Source organism: Lissotriton helveticus, chromosome 1_1, assembly GCF_964261635.1.
Source record: "Lissotriton helveticus chromosome 1_1, aLisHel1.1, whole genome shotgun sequence".
In the NCBI taxonomy this organism is placed as follows: domain Eukaryota; kingdom Metazoa; phylum Chordata; class Amphibia; order Caudata; family Salamandridae; genus Lissotriton; species Lissotriton helveticus.
The window spans coordinates 678,281,424-678,300,295 of NC_136057.1; the positions used below are offsets into that span (position 1 = coordinate 678,281,424).

Sequence of the window (18,872 nt, forward strand, 5' to 3'; positions counted from 1 at the left end):
ATCTTTCTGGCGGAGGTGGGTGGGTTCGCTAGTGAATCCAGAAAGATCTTCAAGCTGCAAAACTACACCGACAGGTAAGAAAACGATTCGTTTTGCAGCGTGAATCTTTCTGGATTCACTATGCTGTGCATAGATTTTGTAGCGGTTTCTCATCTCTGTGGCGGCTGGGTGGAAGATGAGCGTTGGGTGTTGAATATGTGCTGTAGCACCTTCTGTCCCACTTGAGCTTCCTTGTTCATTTGTATGTCCACACAGTAGTGCTTCGTGAACGTGTGCACCGAAGCCCATGTTGCCGCCAGGCATATGTCCTCTATGGGTGTGTTAGCCAGGAAGGCTATTGTAGCGCCCTTCTTACTGGTGGAGTGGGCACGTGTCCCCTCAGCCAGTTCCTGTCCTGCACGTTTGTGGCAGAGTTGAATTGTCTGTGCGATCCATCGTGCAATGGTCTTTTTGGTTACTGCTTTGCCCATGAAGCTGTTTGCGAATGACACAAAAAACTGTTTTGTTTTCCTGTGTCCCTTTGTCCTTTCAATGTAGTGCATGACTGCCCTTCTGGCGTCCAGGGTGTGCAGAGCTCGCTCTGCGCTGGTTGTAGGTTTTTGGAAAAAACTCGGTATCTGTATAGACTGGTTCATGTGAAATTTGGATACCACCTTTGGCATGAAGTGTGGGTCAGTCCTCATCACAACTCTATCTTTGTGTATTTGTATGTATGGTTCTTGTAGCGTCAGCGCTTGAAGCTCGCTGACTCTGCGTAAGGACGTTATTGCAACCAGGATGGCTGTTTTCATAGTTAGCATCTTTAGGGAGGCTTTGTGAAGTGGTTCAAAGGGCTCTTTCATGAGTTCCGTTAGGACTGTGTTCAAGTTCCATGCAGGTGGCGGCACCCGCTTGGGTGGTGCGATCCTTTTCGCCACTTCTAGGAATCTCTTCACCACTTGTGATGTGAAGAAACTCCTGCAAGTTTCTCCCCTTGTGTAGGCGACTATCACTGCCAAGTGGACTCTTAAAGAGGATGAGCTAAGGTTCTTCTCCAGCAAGTGCGTCAGGTACCTTAGCACTGTGGAGTCCCTCTTCATTCGATTGTGTAGTCTTTCCTGTCTGCACCATATTGTGAATCTTTTCCATTTCGCAACGTAGCACTTTCGAGTGCTGGGCCTTCGTGCCTCCCTAAGTACTCTCAGGGTGCTTTCTGGTAGTCTCAAATGTGCGAACTCTATGTCCTCAGGAGCCACGCCACTAGGCTCATGCTCTCTGGCTCTGGATGTAGCACCTCTCCGTTCTGCATGGAGAGTAGGTCTTTCCTCCTGCTGAATCTGTGGGGTGCACACTGTGTCATCTCCATGATCTGCGAGTACCATGTCTGCCTCGCCCACTGTGGTGCGACCAGTATCAGTGTCATGTTGCTCGCTCTGCACTTGCTCAGCACTCTGTGCATCAGTGGTATCGGGGGAAAGGCGTAAGCAAATGTCCTTGACCAATCTATCCATAGGGCATTCCCCAGTGACCCCTCTTGGGGCTGCCTGGATGCGAAGTTTTGGCATTTTGCATTTTGGCGTGTGGCAAACAGGTCCACCGATGGTGTCCCCCACCTGTCGAACAGGCACCTTGTCTCCTGAGCATTGAGCTCCCACTCGTGGGATGCCGATGTCTGCCTGCTGAGCCAATCGGCTTGTATGTTGTCCTTCCCTGGTAGGTGTATGGCTAGCAGGTCTATCTTGAGAGGGATGGCCCATCTCCATATCTCCTGCGCCAGCGTTGAAAGCGGTGCTGACTGTGTGCCCCCCTGCTTGTTGATGTAGAACATCGCAGTGGTGTTGTCTGTTTGCATCAATACCTTGTGTTTGTACAGTCTTGTTTGAAAGGCTTTCAGTGCAAAGAAGATCGTCTTCAGTTCTAAGTAATTGATGTGCTTTGCCGCATCTGTTGTCGTCCACAGTCCCCTCACCTTGAGCTCCTCCATGTGAGCGCCCCATCCCTTCAGGGATGCGTCTGTGGTGATGGTCACTGTTGGCGTTGGGGGCGTTAGAGGCTTTCCCCTTGTTATGTTCTCCATGGTCCACCATGCCATCTCCTTCTGCACTGCGTGCGTTACAACCACTAGATCCTCCCAACCGCCTGTGGCTTGTGACCATTGCTCCTGCAGCCATTCTTGAATGGGTCTCATGTGGAGTCGTACATTTGGTACCAGGTGGATGCATGATGCCATCATGCCCATGATCTTGCTCGCAGTCCTCACTGTCCGAGCTTGTCCCTTCCGGTAGAGGCGAGTTTCCTTCACCAGCGCCCTCGCCCTCTTCTCGCTGGGGAACACCTTGCCCTGTAAGGTGTTGATCTGTGCTCCCAGGAAGATTTTGACCTGTTCCGGCTCCATTGATGATTTCTTCCAATGGATGGAGAACTCCAGGTTTATGAGCGTGCTCGTCACTGTATGTGCGTGCTGCTTGCATTTCTGGTATGAGTTTGCTTTCACCAGCCAGTCGTCCAGATAAGGGTATACGTGTATACCTTGCCTTCGTAGGTGCGCTGCGACTGCTGCGAGGCACTTTGTGAAAACTCTTGGTGCTGATTTTAGTCCGAAGGCCAGTGTCGTGAACTGGTAGTGGCTTTCTCCAATGGTGAACCTGAGCATGCGTTTGTGCTTTCTGTTCATTGGGATGTGCAGGTAGGCGTCTTTGAGGTCTATTGTGACCATGAAGTCCCCGGTCTGCAACTGTGGGAGCACCTCTTGCAGGGAGGTCATTTTGAATTTTTGCGTTCTTATGAATTTGTTCAGGAAACGTAAGTCTAGAATGGGCCTCATTGTCTCGTCTACCTTTGGTACCAGGAAGTACGTTGATTATATTCCTGTGTTTCTTTCCTTGAAGGGTACCCGTTCTATGGCCTGTTTTCGCAGGAGTTCCTTCGCCTCCTCCTGAAGACACTGCAGCTGCTTGCCTGCTAGTGGCTTTCTTTTTGGTTTTCTGCTTGTTGGTCTCCCCTCCAATTCTATGCAGTATCCGAATTGGATAATGTTGAGGATCCATTTGTCTGATGGGATTTCTCTCCACTCTCGGAGGTAAAATCTTAATCTTCCTCCCACTGGTGTCATGTGGTCGTAGGTGTCTAGCTTGTCTTGACCCATCTGCACGTGCTGCCCCCTGGGACCTTTTTTTTGTGGGCGGGCACACGGAGTTTTTTTAAGTCACTTAGAGGTGGGCTGCTGCCCTCCTCTCCTATTTTGTCCCCGTCCATTTCTCCCTCGAAAGGACTGGCCTCTTTGTTGGTACTGCCAGGACTGCTTCTGCTGACCATGCTGAGCTTGCGGGTCTGACTGGTGCGTTTGCTGGAAAGCCTGGTGTGATGTACCTGGCTGGTTTCCGCCTCTCCCGCCGGGCCTCCGTGATGGGGTGCCCCTCTTGTTCCCTCTGAACTGCAATGCTCCCATGGATCTTGCTGTTTCGTTATCTTTTTTCAGTTGGCTGAGCGTTTCATCAACTGTTGTCCCGAAAAGCGTGCTGCCGTTGAACGGTGTGTTCAGGATGCTGTGTTGCACCTCCGGTTTGAAACCTGAAATCCTGAGCCAGGCGTGCCTCCTTTCCGTGACACCCATCATCATGAGCCTGCTGGCTGTGTCTGCCCCATCCAGGGCCGTCTTAAGGCAAGAATTAGCTGCGTTCTTTCCCTCTTCAACCAGCTTTTCGGCCTTCTGCCTGGCATCCTGGGGCAGGTCCTTCACCAACTGCCCCAGCCCCTCCATGATCTGGTACATGTGCCTGTTTATCAGGGCGTTGGAATTAGCCATACGCCAGTGGGTCGCGGCATTCCGTTCGATCCTTCTGCCCACCAGATCCATCCTTTTGCTCTCCTTATCCGGTGGCGGGCCCGAGGTAGTGGGTACGTTAGCCCTCCTCCTTGCTGTGGCCGTGATAATGGAGTCTGCGGAGACCGTGCCCTGAATGTAGGCCGGGTCCTTTGCGGCATGTTTGTACTTTTTCTCAGTTCTGGGAGTTACTGCTTTGCATGTTGCGGGCTCCCTGAATGCTTCCTTCCCCTGAGCCAAGACGCTTTCGAGCATTGGAAGGAATTGGCTCCTCGTTTGTGTTGGGAGCATTGTTTCTAGAAGGAAGTCTGCTTTCTGCTTCTCTTCGTCGAGCTTGAGAGCTGCTGCGGCCGATTGTATCACCGAGTTGTAGGCCCCGATGTCGTCCGGCGGCGAGGGCCTCGAGGGGTAAGTGTCGACCACCCCCTCCGGGCTGTCGGTGTCGACATCGATGTAATCTACCTCCTGAAGGTCCGAGGGTGCCGACTCTGTGTCTGTCCTGCCATCCTCTTCCTCCCCATAGTTGTAACTATCGTAGGGATTCTCGTACTCCTCCTGGTCGTCGATCACCTCGACGTCCTGGTCTTGTTCCTCTGTGACTTCGGCGATCTCCTCTTCCTCCTTGACCGCCTCCATCACCGGTGGCTTGGTCTTGTGAGGGATCGTGAAGGCTTTCATCTTTGCGTCGAAATCTTTCTTCCGCTGCATGATGTTCTCCATTTCTGCCTCGAGGCGCCTTCTTTTCTTCTCCATCTCGGCCGCGTGTTCCGCGTCGGACGGGTCGGCCGCTCTCTTCGGCGGATGGCTCGTCGCCGTGCCTCTCGGAGTCGAAGTTTTCGACGTCGAACCGGATTTTGGGTCTCTGGTCGTCGTCGTCAGTTTTGGGTCTTTCTCCCTCGGCGTCGATCGATCCTTTTCGGGGACGATTTTCGACGTTTTCTGCTGATCAGCAGCTCTCGGCGCCGGGGACTCCTTCTCGGAGGATCCGCTGGGCCTGGGAGTAGTCGCGGACGCCGCCTTTTTTGGCGTCGGCGCTTTCGGGGTCTTGCCCTCGATTTTTCTAGACTCAGAGTCTCTCGGGTTCTTGGGGGCCGAAGAGTCTCCTACCTTGTCAGAAGTCTTCGTGTAATCGGTCTCTACGACCGTGTAGCTGTCGTCTTCGGCGGCAGCGTTGTCTTCTTCCTCGGAGGACATCCCCAGCTCGTAGAGTGACGGAGTCGGGGCCTTCCCCTGCAGGGCGGCGTGTGCTACCCTCTGCCTCTCTCTCACACGAAGGGTCTTCGGGGTGAAGGCGGAACAGGCGTTGCAGTCTCCGCTTTCGTGGTCCACCGGTAGGCAAAGGTTGCATACCGGGTGCTGGTCCTTCTGCGCGTACTTGTGGTGGCAGTTACGGCAGAACTTGAACGGCGTGTTGTCCATCATCGAGCGTCCAGGGCCTCTCTGGTCGCGTGTTCGTCGACGGTCGTCGAAGATCTCGATGGAAAACGCCTTATCCTTGCTGGTTTTTCGTCGATGAAGTCCCCTGGAGTCTTCAGATGACTTTTCCTCGTATTTTCTGTATTTTCTTTCTTCTTTCTCCAAAAATGTCTGGAGCCCAAACGGGAACGATCCAGACCCGACCGCGGAAAAAAAGAATCTGAAGATGGCGCCCAAGAGTGGGAGCTTCCGCAGGAAGCATGCCGACGTCACCGGAAATACACCCAAGGGGGTGTGACGCCGACGCCCACCTGGGCTAAGAAGAAAAAAAAAAAAAAAAAAAGAAAAGACTACGAATCCGGACCCAACCACAAGACCGCGGAATAATGCACAGCATAGTGAATCCAGAAAGATTCACGCTGCAAAACTACTGGTGCCAAATTTCAGCCGGGCAGAGATACACTTGTGGGGACGTGGGACTGGACCTCCTGTAACAGCGTGGTGCACACTTCCATGATCCATGCATGTCTGACGGGGTGCCTTCTTCTGAGAGGCTTCCCTGCTTCACCCCCATTCATTGATTGTTCCTTTTGTGCCCTGAGTGCGGCAGATCAACTACCCTCTCCTCACCCAACCCGACAGCTGTGTTGCCAGGTAGTATTGCCCAGATTTGGCCTGGGAGGTAAGAGAAATTGACTGGACTGAGCTATGTTTTCTGAGAGCTACACCCTCATTTGTTGACTGCTGCCTAATTAACTCCGCTGCATATCCCCATCTTTTTCCCTGGGACCCTGACTAAGTGCGACGCCGGCCGCATTCGGCTTAGTATCAAGAGGAGGGATTTTTATCTCCAACCTGTGGGCATAGAGTAGTAGGGTTTGCACCACGGAGTACGCATTTGTGTTATCAACCGGCCTGCCGGATATCAGTTGCACCGCATTACGGTGCTGCGTGCGCTCCATACAAACCTGCCTGATATCCGTTGCACTGCATAGCGGTGCTGAGTGAGTGTGTTGGAGTGACTGCATGAGGACCGCCTTTTATGAATTACATCACACATCGGTGTTGCTTTACACGTTGATTCCATGCCAAAAGAATACTATGTTTGACACTGGTGAAGTAATTATCTGTGTGTACACATTTCTTATATTGCTGTGATTTGGGGCGCACCCAATAACTGTGTGGTATTGAATTGTAATAATTGCCAGGGTGGGCCTAGTACTGACAAATTTAGCACCACATAAGTGTGCTGTAGGGTAATGTAGTATCATTCCCAAGTGTGCATACTACTCATGTCGTTTTAACAAGGTTGGGCCTAGTACTGCTAGTAATATTTCCAAATGTGATTTATGCTCAGCAATACATGACGTTCATGTTGTGTTAATTAATGTGTGTGTTGAATACAAACTTTATTTACATACACCACAGGTGAAGTCTCTTTTGTGATGATCAGTGTATTTATTGTGTGAGTGTGCTGTGCCAATGCTTAACACATTGCCTCTGTGATAAGCCTGACTGCGCAGTGCCAAGCTACCCAAGGGTGAGCGCAGGTTATACAGTGAGTGTAATCACCTACCCTAGATGAGAGTAGTAGGTTCTGCCTGGCTAGGGCACCGCATCAGCCAACTAGAAAGTGCCATTTCCAACATGCACCATGATCAACTGGAGATCTGGAAGGAGACCGACTAATAATGTGACACCCTTGCGCCTTCTGTTTGGATATAGAGGCAAACTGGAGTTTAGTGCTGCCTCACTTTCTTGTGCTTGCTTTTGAACTTTGATGTTGACTTACTGGAGGAGTTCGACTGCAATGTTGACACCTCGTGGGGTTGGCCTCGGAAGCAAGTCAGTCTCCTTGATTTGGAGAGGGACATACGCGAGTCACTTGTCTCCTCCTTGTGTTCGCCAATGTACAGCTTTGCTTCTCAGTCCCAGCATCCCTTCAGGTGCACAAGTCCACAGCTATTGCACAACTGATTCGAGTCTTGAACCCAAGCACGAGAGACACACCCCAGGTAGGTCAGTGACTGACATCTGTTTTCTACAGGCACAGCATGGTTGGGACGAACCTGCAGTCTTAGGAGAGGATATTGTTCGCTAGCACACTGGATTTGATTGTTTTTCAGGAATCGTCAGAAGCTGACAAAATTGGGAGGGAAGCTCTGGGTCTGAGTTGGAAAACATGTAAAGAATGGAACTGACATCAGCGGACAGGGGTGGCCATTATATGCTCTATTTAGCTTCTTATCTTCCAGGGCTGTACGGGGTCTAGATGGAGCTGCATTGTGACACCTAGTGGCGCGCAGCAGCATTGTTACATAAAGGTTTTCCCAAATCCAGTCAGATCAGCTGGGGAGTATTCCAAGGTGATGATCCGATTTAGGAGTATCTGTCAGAAATGTATACTTCCTGGAGTTATCAGATGTTTTTGTCACTACTACTATCAACCAATGAACATAATTTTTCTTAGCATTACGGCTGTTGGGTAATTCATCATGTATGTCAGGTTTTTTTCTGTAGCTTTTAAACAATTTCTTTTGTAATTAATTACCAGGCATATTTGCTTCCCTCCTGCACGCTCTTTCAATCTGGTGGGTTACGTTCTTTTACATGTTAATAATAGCAGGGAAGAAGCAAACAACAATGCTATATTAGGTATTGATCAATCTATTGTAATTAATAGGTTAAATGTATTTCTTCTATGTTTGAGGTGGGTTTACTAATCACTTTTAAACGAAGCTGTAAAATGTAGGCTAGATTTGGGATGTGCTTACTCTAGACCTCACCCATTCTCCATGCACTTAGTCATCCTACAATACCCCTGTCAACCAATTTCACCCACAGATGTGCTTGGATAGTGGGACCAACAAAGTAGGAGCAGAGAGTTAACAAGTATATTAAAAGCAGACGAGTTTGAAAATGCATAAGGGACTGTATATTACAGCCCTTTAGAACCAATATGTCCTCTGTTATAATGAACGTGCAGGAGGAGGCGTCACAAAAGAGTTACGTTCTGTATTGTTTATTTACTCTAATAAACAGAGGGAAACAAAAAGGTGGCGATAAGACTGTAATTATGTGGAGCTCTCTAGCATGCTTGCATTCTCCAAAAGTAGGATAGGGGATATGAGGTGTAAAAAAAAACCTTCTTCCCACTCTATTTTACCTCTGTCCAATTCCCACTTCTTAGTTTTTTTCTTTGGGCATGTAATGCAGTCCATTGTATTAGTGGTGTTTCGTTTGTACGTTTTCAGGGCCTAATCCTAGCCATGACCTGATGACTGATTATTTTGCTATGCAGGAGATTTTGTATTCAGTTATTATGTTTAACATTAAGATATTTAAAAGCGGAAGGAAAGTAATTTTCAATATATAGATAGCAATAGGACTATTAGCAACTGTGAAATTTGATTAGGAGTTTCATGAATTATTTTCTTTTATAAATGTGTAGCAATATGCCATCTATAAAACAATGGAGAACTCTTGGAGTATAGGGTAAACATGAACCACTAGTAATTTAGAGAATGACTAGCATGGTTGTGGATGGAGGCACTGATTTAGGAAAGTTGAGAATATACAATTAATGGCACTCTCAGATTACACATGGAGAAAACTCATTACTTGGATTGATTTAAGATTTAACCAAATGACATAACATGACATGCAATGTCGTTGTCCTAGGACGTGCATCACAATTGCTCTAATATAAAAATCAAGTAATTTTGATTAAGTTTCATAAAATGACACGGCGTTGGTCTTTGGATTTTAGATCAGGAAACACACTTATGATCGAAGGAATTTACAACACACATCTGCATTTAAAAAACAGCAGAATTGCATTAAGAATTCACAGGATATGGTCATACTAGGGATCGGTTTACCTTTTCATGGTGAGAACAGTTGTTATATCATGTTTGCCATCTTTTTTCTCCAATTCCCTCAGAATGACCTGTAACCGAAACAAATGAAAAAAGCATACCATTGTAATTTTAAGAACAACAAATGTACACAATACAACTGACAACTTTCCCACAAACATATTTTAACAAAATATTTCTTTGTGTGAAGTTTGACCATGGGAGCTGAACCACTTTGTTTGCTAATATACCAATGAACACTGCCAACTCCACTTCCTTACTAGCATCACATAATGCATTTTGATAAACTATCAGCAGCAGCTTTTTTATAGTGAATCAGGACCCTACCTACATTATATGTCTTACAGTAGGCATATTAAGCCTCAAGTAAAATGCTGGATATATGAAATATTTATTTCCAACTGAATGCTTGGATTTAAAAATTATGTTCTGATACTAGTATCTTCTGCTTCCATAAATTACATTAGCCACTTTTACACATTTGATGCTGCTTAAAAAAACCACATGATGGGCACAGAGTATGGGAAAACCTTTATTGAAGCAACCCTCAACTTGCTTGTTGTAAGGCTCTCGTGGTATTTTCAGAAGTTAGCACGATTGCGAACAACAACATTGAAACCCAGCTAATGGGGAGATTTAGGCTCACCTGTGCAAATTTATACTCTTCTGTTAGAGATGTTTGTCCTATGGACTCATACAACTCCAGACAAACAGAGGATATACTTCCAGGCGCTTGTAATGTATGCTGTCGTCGTGCTGGTAATGGTGTGCCCGATGGTAACAACACTGTGAATTTATCAACTCCACATTCATCTACTTCCTGTGAAACAACAAAAGAATTACAATTTCGGTCAACACACCTCAGGACAGACTAGGTAATTTGTTTATAAAAAACAGTGCATACACTTCATATTTAGACGGTTATATTTTTTAAAATACCTAATGTCACAGCTTAACTGTTGTTTTAGGCTGCATATTGTCTCAGGACAATGTGTGGACTGAGGCGGACTGCAAAACTAATCTTGTAGATCTGGTTTATTGGAGCTGCAAGGCAAAGGTTGTTTATTATGCAAGTGAGAATTTCAGTGAAAGCATCAGGTGTTTGCTGGAATGTCGACCAGTACTGTTCCTTAAAAATATTGTTTACCCTTGCATGATGGAGACCAACACCCTTGACAACGGCTTAACTAACACTGTATGCCAACAGGCACTGATTAAATGTAAATTACACGTAGTGGTCTGAACTGTGTCCTAGGCAAAGCTGTGCTTGAACTACTGCTTATAGAACGGCCCTGTATCCACATTTATATTAAGATTCCAGAAAGCTTAAACAAAACACTTGCACTATTTTCTGAATAACTTTAGTGTTCTCATCCTTCTGGCATATATCTCTTGATATTGGTCAGTGCATGTAGGGTTTCTATAGTCTTTGCCGATTTTGTTGAACAATGAGTCAAAAAAAGGAGATTTGGGCCTGCACTAATTAACCTTTTCCGATTGGCGAGTATACCTAAGCAAAGACTTCTCAGTTTATAGCTGGTGTTTGATATTGCCAATATGCCCACGATGTCAACATGTGTAGTAAATCAGTAGAAAAGATCATTAGTCTATCAAAAATGAGAGAGGCCCCTCCATTATGAAAGCTCATAAGGCCTAGGAAAAGTTCTGGCAAGCTCTCTGAGGAAGGCACGATTGCATAGCTTGCTCCATCTCCTTGCATGTCAGCTGAGAGACTAGGTAGAAACCTCTGTTGCCAGCATTTGTGTTTCTCCAATACTGTCACCATGATGTTGCCTGAGGAGTCGGGAGGGAGCTGGGAGTAAGGCACGCTATGAGGGACAGACTCCATCAGTTGGACTTGCTAGGTTCGGAGACATCCCTGCCAGTGACCACTTATACTGGTTCAGTGCCGACTTCATACCTCTTAGCTGATGCCTGTTACCTGCTAACTCAAAATGCAGGGCTAATGCCCTGGTGGCTTCTAGGAGATCCTTGAAAGGTTTTATGGTATGCAGTGGGGAGGAGCTTTTGCTCCGTTTCTACTTGCCACCACCATACTGCAGTTGTAGCAATGCAAAGAAAAGTTAAGCAAATCGATCAAAGTGAAACATGCATAGGGGAATTGCAAATTCAATGCACCGATTGTAATTATTGTACCTTTTTATAAGCAGTGTAAAATCAAAATCAAAGCACTGAATGTAATCATTGCATAATTTTTCTACTTAGTTTGTATGAAATCCCCACCCCGGCTCAGGGAGTTTCCCCTGCACAATATAAATTATTTAAATTGCTGTTGAACAACTGTTCAAACTTAAGGCCAGTACTGCTTTTAAAATCCCCTTGTAACCGTGGTTAGAAGTAGATCTATAAAATATTCTCACAAAAAGTAGATACCAACCTTGATTGCAGTAAAAGGGTTTTCACTAGAAGAGGGACATACGGGAAACTACCAAGAAAAAAAGTCACAACTAATGCATCTATTACAGCCATTACGGAAAAGAAACTAGAAGGCAAATGTATTTTTATGGGAAGCCTAATGTGCACTCAATGAGCAAAGCAGCGGTCGAAAGGAGCAAAAGGAGTAGAACTTCCTTTCAACTATACAATTTATTGCGAGATGTGAATTCAGTCACTGCTGATCAAAGACTCTGGGAATTGAATTACGAATTGCAGTGGATCAATACTTTGCAACAGACTTTGCCCCTGAGCCACTCATCCCTTTTGCCCACCCCAGCTCAGTCTCTTTTTCAGTCTTGAGTGACCATGCCCTTTGATCAGTTTCCTACATCTGCAGGTAATTCAATGCTCATCTGCCTGCAACTAAGCCAATTGTTCAGAACACCAAAAAATAAATGAATAAATCATCAGAAGGTCTTTGTTTCAAGTGGAAAAATCAACAATTTCAACTTGACCTCTGAAGAATTTATCCTCCATCATAAGAAGATCTATTAACTATAGTGGAACTATAGACTGAAGAGAAATTAGAAAACTTCAGCTAGATCTTCAGAAAGTTAGAGTAATAAAAAAAAAAGTCAACTGTAAAAGCAGTCGAATGGAAGTTGGGCAAAAAAATGAAAATGGAACAGACACAATCTATGGGACCAAGAAAGCTTGAATTAGCACAGAAGATGGGGGCAATACAGGGGGCCGTAACGGAAATGAGCGCTTGCCATCACCTGAATGTCCCACTATTTGTGACTCAACCCCCATTTAACTTGTGGATTTACACTCACTCGCCTGTATTGATTAGTGCACATAGGAAATTTCTGCTAAATATGTCCTGCTAGACTTCGTTCCACAAAAATGCTTTACTAGCTCTGTGAGAGGGCAAGATTTTGCACAAGGACTGATGAGGTTCCACATCACTGGGTGAATTGATTTTGTATTTGTTAGGTCAGGGAGAGCAATCTTCATAATTCTTGAAAGCCAAGTGAACAATCTACAGAACTATTAAGTATCCAGATAGTTCAGGAAAGGCCCGGTTTTCAATCTATACAATCATAATTACAAATGTGACCAGAGGTGGATACAACAGGCCTGAATGCTACCTGGTGAACCCAGCCCGCTAATCTGTTGTAAATTATAAAGATAGGACTGTTGCCACAATAACTTCCAACACTAATCTTTTTACAGCCTATCCAGAGGTAATAGTGTGCGGGATTGTATTCATACTGTGAGGTCTGCTACCTCTGCTAGTGTGGCTGCTGGATGAAAGCTTTGTCCCCATAAAACGAGGGTCTCTGGCCTCAGACTGGATGCTTTTCTTGTGGCCTACAAATGCAGGGTCAATGCTGTTGCAGTGCCCTTACTGATATCCCTGCTTTCGTTTACTGAACTGGAGTCTGTCAGAGTTCTCTACACATATAGTTGGTAGACTGAACCTATGAGCATAGCATAGTGTAGTGACAGCAGGCTGTTATCTAAAGGCATATAGGAATGTTCTCATGCGAGCAGCAGACATAACCATGACCTACTGCATAATGTATTGTGAATTCTAATGTGGGTTTAACTTGTTCCTCGACTTCTTGCCTACTGAGACAGGTTGGGCTGACTAATAACAGCCTGTTGACAATACACAGGCGTATGGTCCCTTCCATGTACACCCTTGGCCTCCAAGTGCTTATTCTCCTTAGGTGACAGTGCTTTCACACTCATGAGATTTATCAACCACTTGCAGGCTACGTGCACCACCATGATCACAGGTCCCATATGTCATTGTATGTATCTATGTATGTATGTAACTATCTATATAGGGCCTGATTCACAAAGGTCCTCCACACTTATGTCGGAGACCCCACATTGGTTGTTACCAGGTATTTAAAATAACCGCTTTTAAGCTCAATCTTGTGTATAGGTTAGTATTGTTTGGTTTGCTCCATTCTGGTCAGTGTCTTAATGAGAAAATTATGTCACTCCTCAATTTGAATTACCATTTCACAATGACATGGTCCTCTCTGTACATTTATATTAATAAAGAAATAGGAACCGCTGCACTCCCAATGTATTCAAATGTAAATCAGTGATACAGATTTTTCCGTGATTTAGGGTGCTTGGGATGTTCACCTCCTGTACCAAGAGGTGCTACATGAAATAATGTCCAAGAAAACCTTACACCGTGTAAGGTAGGTCACGAGCACTCCTTAAAGCGACGCAGTCGCTATCCTTCAATGAAGAGAAAAAAACGAACGTAGCAATTATCTTTTTCAAGTTGATGGCAACTTTAATTAAGTCTATAATTCAATCATATTACGTCATATGATAAACCATCCATAGTTGAATCAGTCGGTTATAAAACATCAATGCAGGTTAATCAATATGGACAATTAACCATCAACTTGAAAAAGATAAATTGCTACGTTCGTTTTTTTCTCTTCATTGAAGGATAGCGACTGCATCGCTTTAAGGAGTGCTTGTGACCTACGTTACAGGCATAAGGGTTTTCTTGGACATCCTCTCTGTACATTTGCAATATCAGCACAATTCACAACCAGGGGGAGGTGGGGGGGATTGGGAGGTATGGTCTTATTGCCTCTGAATATAACCCCTCTTAATATGGGGATCCCTTCTGGTAATTATTACAGACATCGGTCTCCTCTCTTATCCCCTGATCTGCGTCATGCGACGCATTGTACTGATTTTTTTTTTTTTTTTTTTTTTTTTTATTTAAATTTGTTTTTATTGTTGCAGTAAAGTATCTCAGTATAGCATAAACAGTCCGCCGATGCGGCCTCAACATTCAGCCACGATCAGCTATGTGCGCAACATTTTCTTGCTACATAGAACTGGTACACATAAACATGACTTCGACGAGTCCGTGCATTATAATCACGTAAAGGCCCCTGCAGGCGGAGCGGTAATAGGACGGTATCGCCACAGGGGCGATGAAGAAGATCAGATGGGCACTCTCATGCCACAACTGCACTGGATCTGGATTTGTACCGTGCACTTAACAGTGTAACCAGTGAACCGGGGGGTAACAGAACTGTGGGAGGGAAGCATGCAGGCGCTAGCAGGGTCTAAGTAGGGGGAGGACGGCAGCGGGTGTCGAGGCGGGGGGGGGGGGGTGGGGGGGGGGGGAAGAAGCCCACGGATGGCCGGACATGCAAGAGGTTGCCCAGGACGTAGAGGGTTATCAGGGTCTGACTCTGGGGTGACTCACTTCAAGTGAAGGCTACTGGTCTCCTTGGGTGGGGGGAGGGGAAGGGTCAGGCGGGTCACCAGCCTGTGTGGACTGGCGGAAGCTGTGAAGGAGCATGGCCCATTCCATGGAGATGGGAAGTTTGCGCGCGCCCTTGGTTTCTTCCTCCCTTAAAGCGTCTTCCTCGGCTGCCGCCCATTTGCTAACCGCCCCCTTCCATTGTGCTATGGGGGGACCCTCTGGGGACCGCCAGCGCATGGTTATACATCTATTGGCTAGTAGGAGCGCTAAGGACACGAAGCGCCGCCGCACCGGTTCACGCTTAGAGATGTGGAGGATGCCTAATGCACTAGTCTCCCAGGTGGCTAGTGTAGTGAGGCCCGTTAGTTCCCGCAGTGTGTTGTGTACCCCTTGCCAGAAAGGTCGAAGATTGGGACAGTCCCAGAACATGTGACGGAAGTTCGCAGCTGGGATACAGCATTTGGGGCACAGGAAAGGCGTGGAGGGGTAGAACTTCTGTAATCGCGCTGGGGTGAGATATGCCCTGTGCAATATATAATATTGAATATTTTTGAAGCGGGCGTTCCTAGAGACGCGCTTAGGGGCCTCGAGAGCTTTAGTCCACTCCGAGTCGTGCAAAATACGGCCTATGTCCTCTTCCCAAGCAGCTCGTAGGGTCGCCAGGGGGGTGTATGAGAGTTCCCGGATGGATTTGTAGAGCCATGTGACCAGGTGGCGACCCACCCCCATATGTAGAATAGTATGTATTACTGGATGCGTGTCTGGCTCGCCATTTTGAAGATTGAAATGGGGTCGGTATCCGTCGAGTAATTGTCTATACCTGAGGAATTGGCCTGGGGAGAGCCCGTACTCCGCGATCAGGCGGTCCAGCGGTTTCAGTTGACCTTCCTCGAAGAGTGACTCCAGGTCCGTGATACCACAGCGGGACCAGTCGGCGAGTAGTGGGGCCGCAAAGTAGGACTCCTGCTTGGGGCCGCCTATTAGCGGCAGCAGCGGGGAGTATGGGGGCCTAGCGGTGGACAGCCGGTGTATCCGCAGCATACATCGGCGCGCGATCGTCACCTGAAGGGGGTAAGTGCGCCGCGGCTTGGTGCCCGGAAGGAGCAGACGGGTGAGTTCCGGGGTTGTAATTCTACCTGTAGGAGTAACCGTTTCCTGAGGGTAACGGTCCGCTGTCCAGTAGGACAGCCACTGGAGTTGTGCTGCGAGGAAATATGCCTCGAAGGATGGAGCTCCGAGTCCCCCCTGTGTTGTGGGGAGTTGAAGAGTTTTCAGGGCGACTCTGTGGCGGCCGGTTCCCCAGATGAGAGTTCCCAAGAGGGAATCAACGTCGCGAAAGAAGGACCTGGGAGGTATCACCGGCAGGTTTGTGAAATGGTAGAGGAGCCGGGGGAGCATCACCATTTTAGCAAGGGCTATCCGTCCAATCGGGGCCAGTGGTAATTTATTCCAGAAGGCGACCGCCGGCCGCAGACTCTCGAGTACCGCGCGGTGATTGCCCTCAAGGATGTCCGTCGGAGAATGATATAGGCGGACACCAAGGTATCGGGGAGCTTCCGCGGACCATGAAAGACTATGTGGTCCGAGGTCAATGTCTCGGGGGGGTAGGTCCGGGTGTAGGGGGTAAACCACGGACTTGTCCCAGTTGACTTGGAGACCCGAGGCAGTTGCAAAGTCCGCCAATGTGGCCCCTATGGGGGTCAGGTCCATTGCAATGTCCCGGACATATATGAGGAGATCATCCGCGTACATGGACACACAGTGGGTCCCATCTGCAAGCGGTACTCCCCAGTCCTCGCCATCCCGACGCAGTCGAACCGCCAGCGGCTCGACCGCTAGCGCGAACAAGAGGGGCGACAAGGGGCAACCTTGTCTTGTGCCTCGTCGGACTGCAAACGCCGGTGAGATACGTTTCCCGATACGAACTCGAGTAGTGAGGTCGGTGTATAGGAGGCGAGTATATGCCATGAGCGTCGGGCCGAGATTAAGGCGACGCAGGACCGAAAACAGGTAGGGCCAGGTGAGGGTGTCAAACGCCTTCTCCAGGTCCATAATGAGGCAGGCAGCGCGGGGAAATCTGTCGCGTACCTGATCTTGGATATGGAAGACTCGGCGAAGGTTCTGGGAGGTATTCCTCCCGGGGACGAAGCCGCATTGGTCGGGGTGGACCAACGGGCGTATGATCCGCGCATAACGTTCAGCTAGGATCTTCCCCAGTATCTTACAATCAGCTGACAGGAGGGTGATAGGCCGGTATGACCCCATGTGAAGCGGATCTCTGTGGGGCTTAAGAAAGGTGACAATCACGGATTCCCGTAGCGACTGGGGTAGTTTCCCCAGGTGGAGTGACGCCCCGAACATCCGTGACAGACGGGGAACCACCAGGGGAGAGAATGTGGCGTAGTATTCTAGCGGGAAGCCGTCCAGTCCCGGTGCTTTATTTCGGGACATGGCACGCATCGCCTGGGTGATGTCAGAGGGAATTATCTTGGTGTCCAATGTGCGCTTGTCGGAATCCGATATTGTGGGCAGCGTGAGAGGGTCTAAAAACTGATCCGCGGTAGACAGGGTACAGCATGCCGGGGCTTCGTACACTCTTGCATAATGGCGTTGGAATGCCAGGAGAATCTCATCTTGTGATTGCACCAGTACACCCTCTGGGTTGAGAATGTCCGTGATCGGCTTGATTTCGGTGTCCTGCTTCGCCATCCAGGCCAGAAGCGCCCCGGTTTTGTCTCTGTCTTTGTGCACCCGAGAAGCGTAAGCCCTGAAATTATACTTACGGAGGTCAGCGCAGGCAGTTTGATATTCCGTCTTGGCCTCCGCCGTGAGTACGGCGTGTTCCTCCGAGTCATCAGGCCGCTTGGTGAGAGCAGCTAGAGCCTGTTCCGTCGTTAAGAGCGATCGCTCTAAGGTGCGGCGTACCCCTACTATCTGTTGGATGCATTCTCCTCTCGCCACCACTTTATACGCGTCCCACTCCACTAGTATCGAAGACGCTGTGTTCTCGTTGTGTATAAAGTAGTCGCGTATGCAGGTTTTGTGCGCGTCCTGAAAGACCGGGTCCGCCAGGCAGTCCCTGGGGAGGCGCCAGGTGGGGACCGGTGGATGTGGGGGGCGCCAGGTAAGCCGTATTATGTGGGCATCATGATCCGAGAGGATCCGTCCCAGGTAATCTGTAGATGTAACCTTAGAGAGGATCGGAGCAGAGCAGAGGAAACGGTCCAGGCGGACCCGAAGGTTGTGTGGAATCGAGTGGAAGGAGTAGATGCGAGCCAGTGGGTGTAAGTGTCGCCATACATCCGTGAGCGCCCAGTGTGCGGTCCATGCCTTGAAGAGGGCCGCCTGCCGGGGGGCCGGGGAGTGCGTGGGGGGAGGATGTGAGCGGTCCAGCAGGGGGTCTAGTGTGCAGTTAAAGTCGCCTCCCAGCACCCATGGGACTGTGGTAAACTGGGCTAGGACGCCCGTAAGGTGATCCCAGAATCGGTCCTGATCTATATTAGGGGCGTATATGCTGCCCAGAAGCACCCCCTGCCCATCAAGAATCCCCTCCAGTAGCGCATATCTGCCCTCTCTATCAACTACTCGCCGGAGCGCCCGGAAGGGAGTACCAGGTCTCACCCAGATCAATGCGCCGCGTGCAAACGCTGAATATTGTGTGGCGCAGATGGTCCCTCGCCATTTGGCCTGTAGGCGAATGAGTTCAGTAGCGTTAATGTGCGTCTCTTGTAAGAACGTAATGTTGGCCGCCATGCGCCGTATGTAGGAGTATACAGAGTAGCGCTTGCTGGGCGTGTGTAGGCCCCGTACATTCAGTGTAAGGATACTAACGTCAGAGTGGGGGACAGCCATTTCTAGGGTGACGTGGTCGGGGGAGGGGCACCGCTACAGTTCCCGCGTGCCGCCCATGTGTGCGTGTCGTATGTGTTCCTGCGCGCAAAGCTTCCTTAAACGTGGGGGGGGGGACTGGGGGAATTAACAACAACTAGAACCTTGGGTGGGCAACTGTCCCAATACTGAGGATACGTCACTGGGGGTGGCATATCCAAACTAGTGTCCCACTAGGGGAGAATACCAACAGAAATTTGCGGGGGTGGCAGCATGTGTCGCTGCTGGG

General features: G+C 48.4%; 1 protein-coding gene across 2 annotated transcripts in view; it reads right to left on the bottom strand.

Moving 5' to 3' along the window:
- The window catches only part of HSPA14 (heat shock protein family A (Hsp70) member 14), a 440,582-nt gene that overhangs the window by 69,310 nt on the left and 352,400 nt on the right, over positions 1 to 18,872 (bottom strand). For both annotated transcript variants that reach the window (XM_078674199.1, XM_078674200.1), the window contains 2 exons: positions 9,743 to 9,916; positions 9,100 to 9,167 (listed from right to left, as the gene is read on the bottom strand). In XM_078674199.1, the coding sequence (XP_078530325.1) occupies positions 9,100 to 9,167; positions 9,743 to 9,916 (242 nt within the window). The remainder of the gene's footprint in view (positions 1 to 9,099; positions 9,168 to 9,742; positions 9,917 to 18,872) is intronic.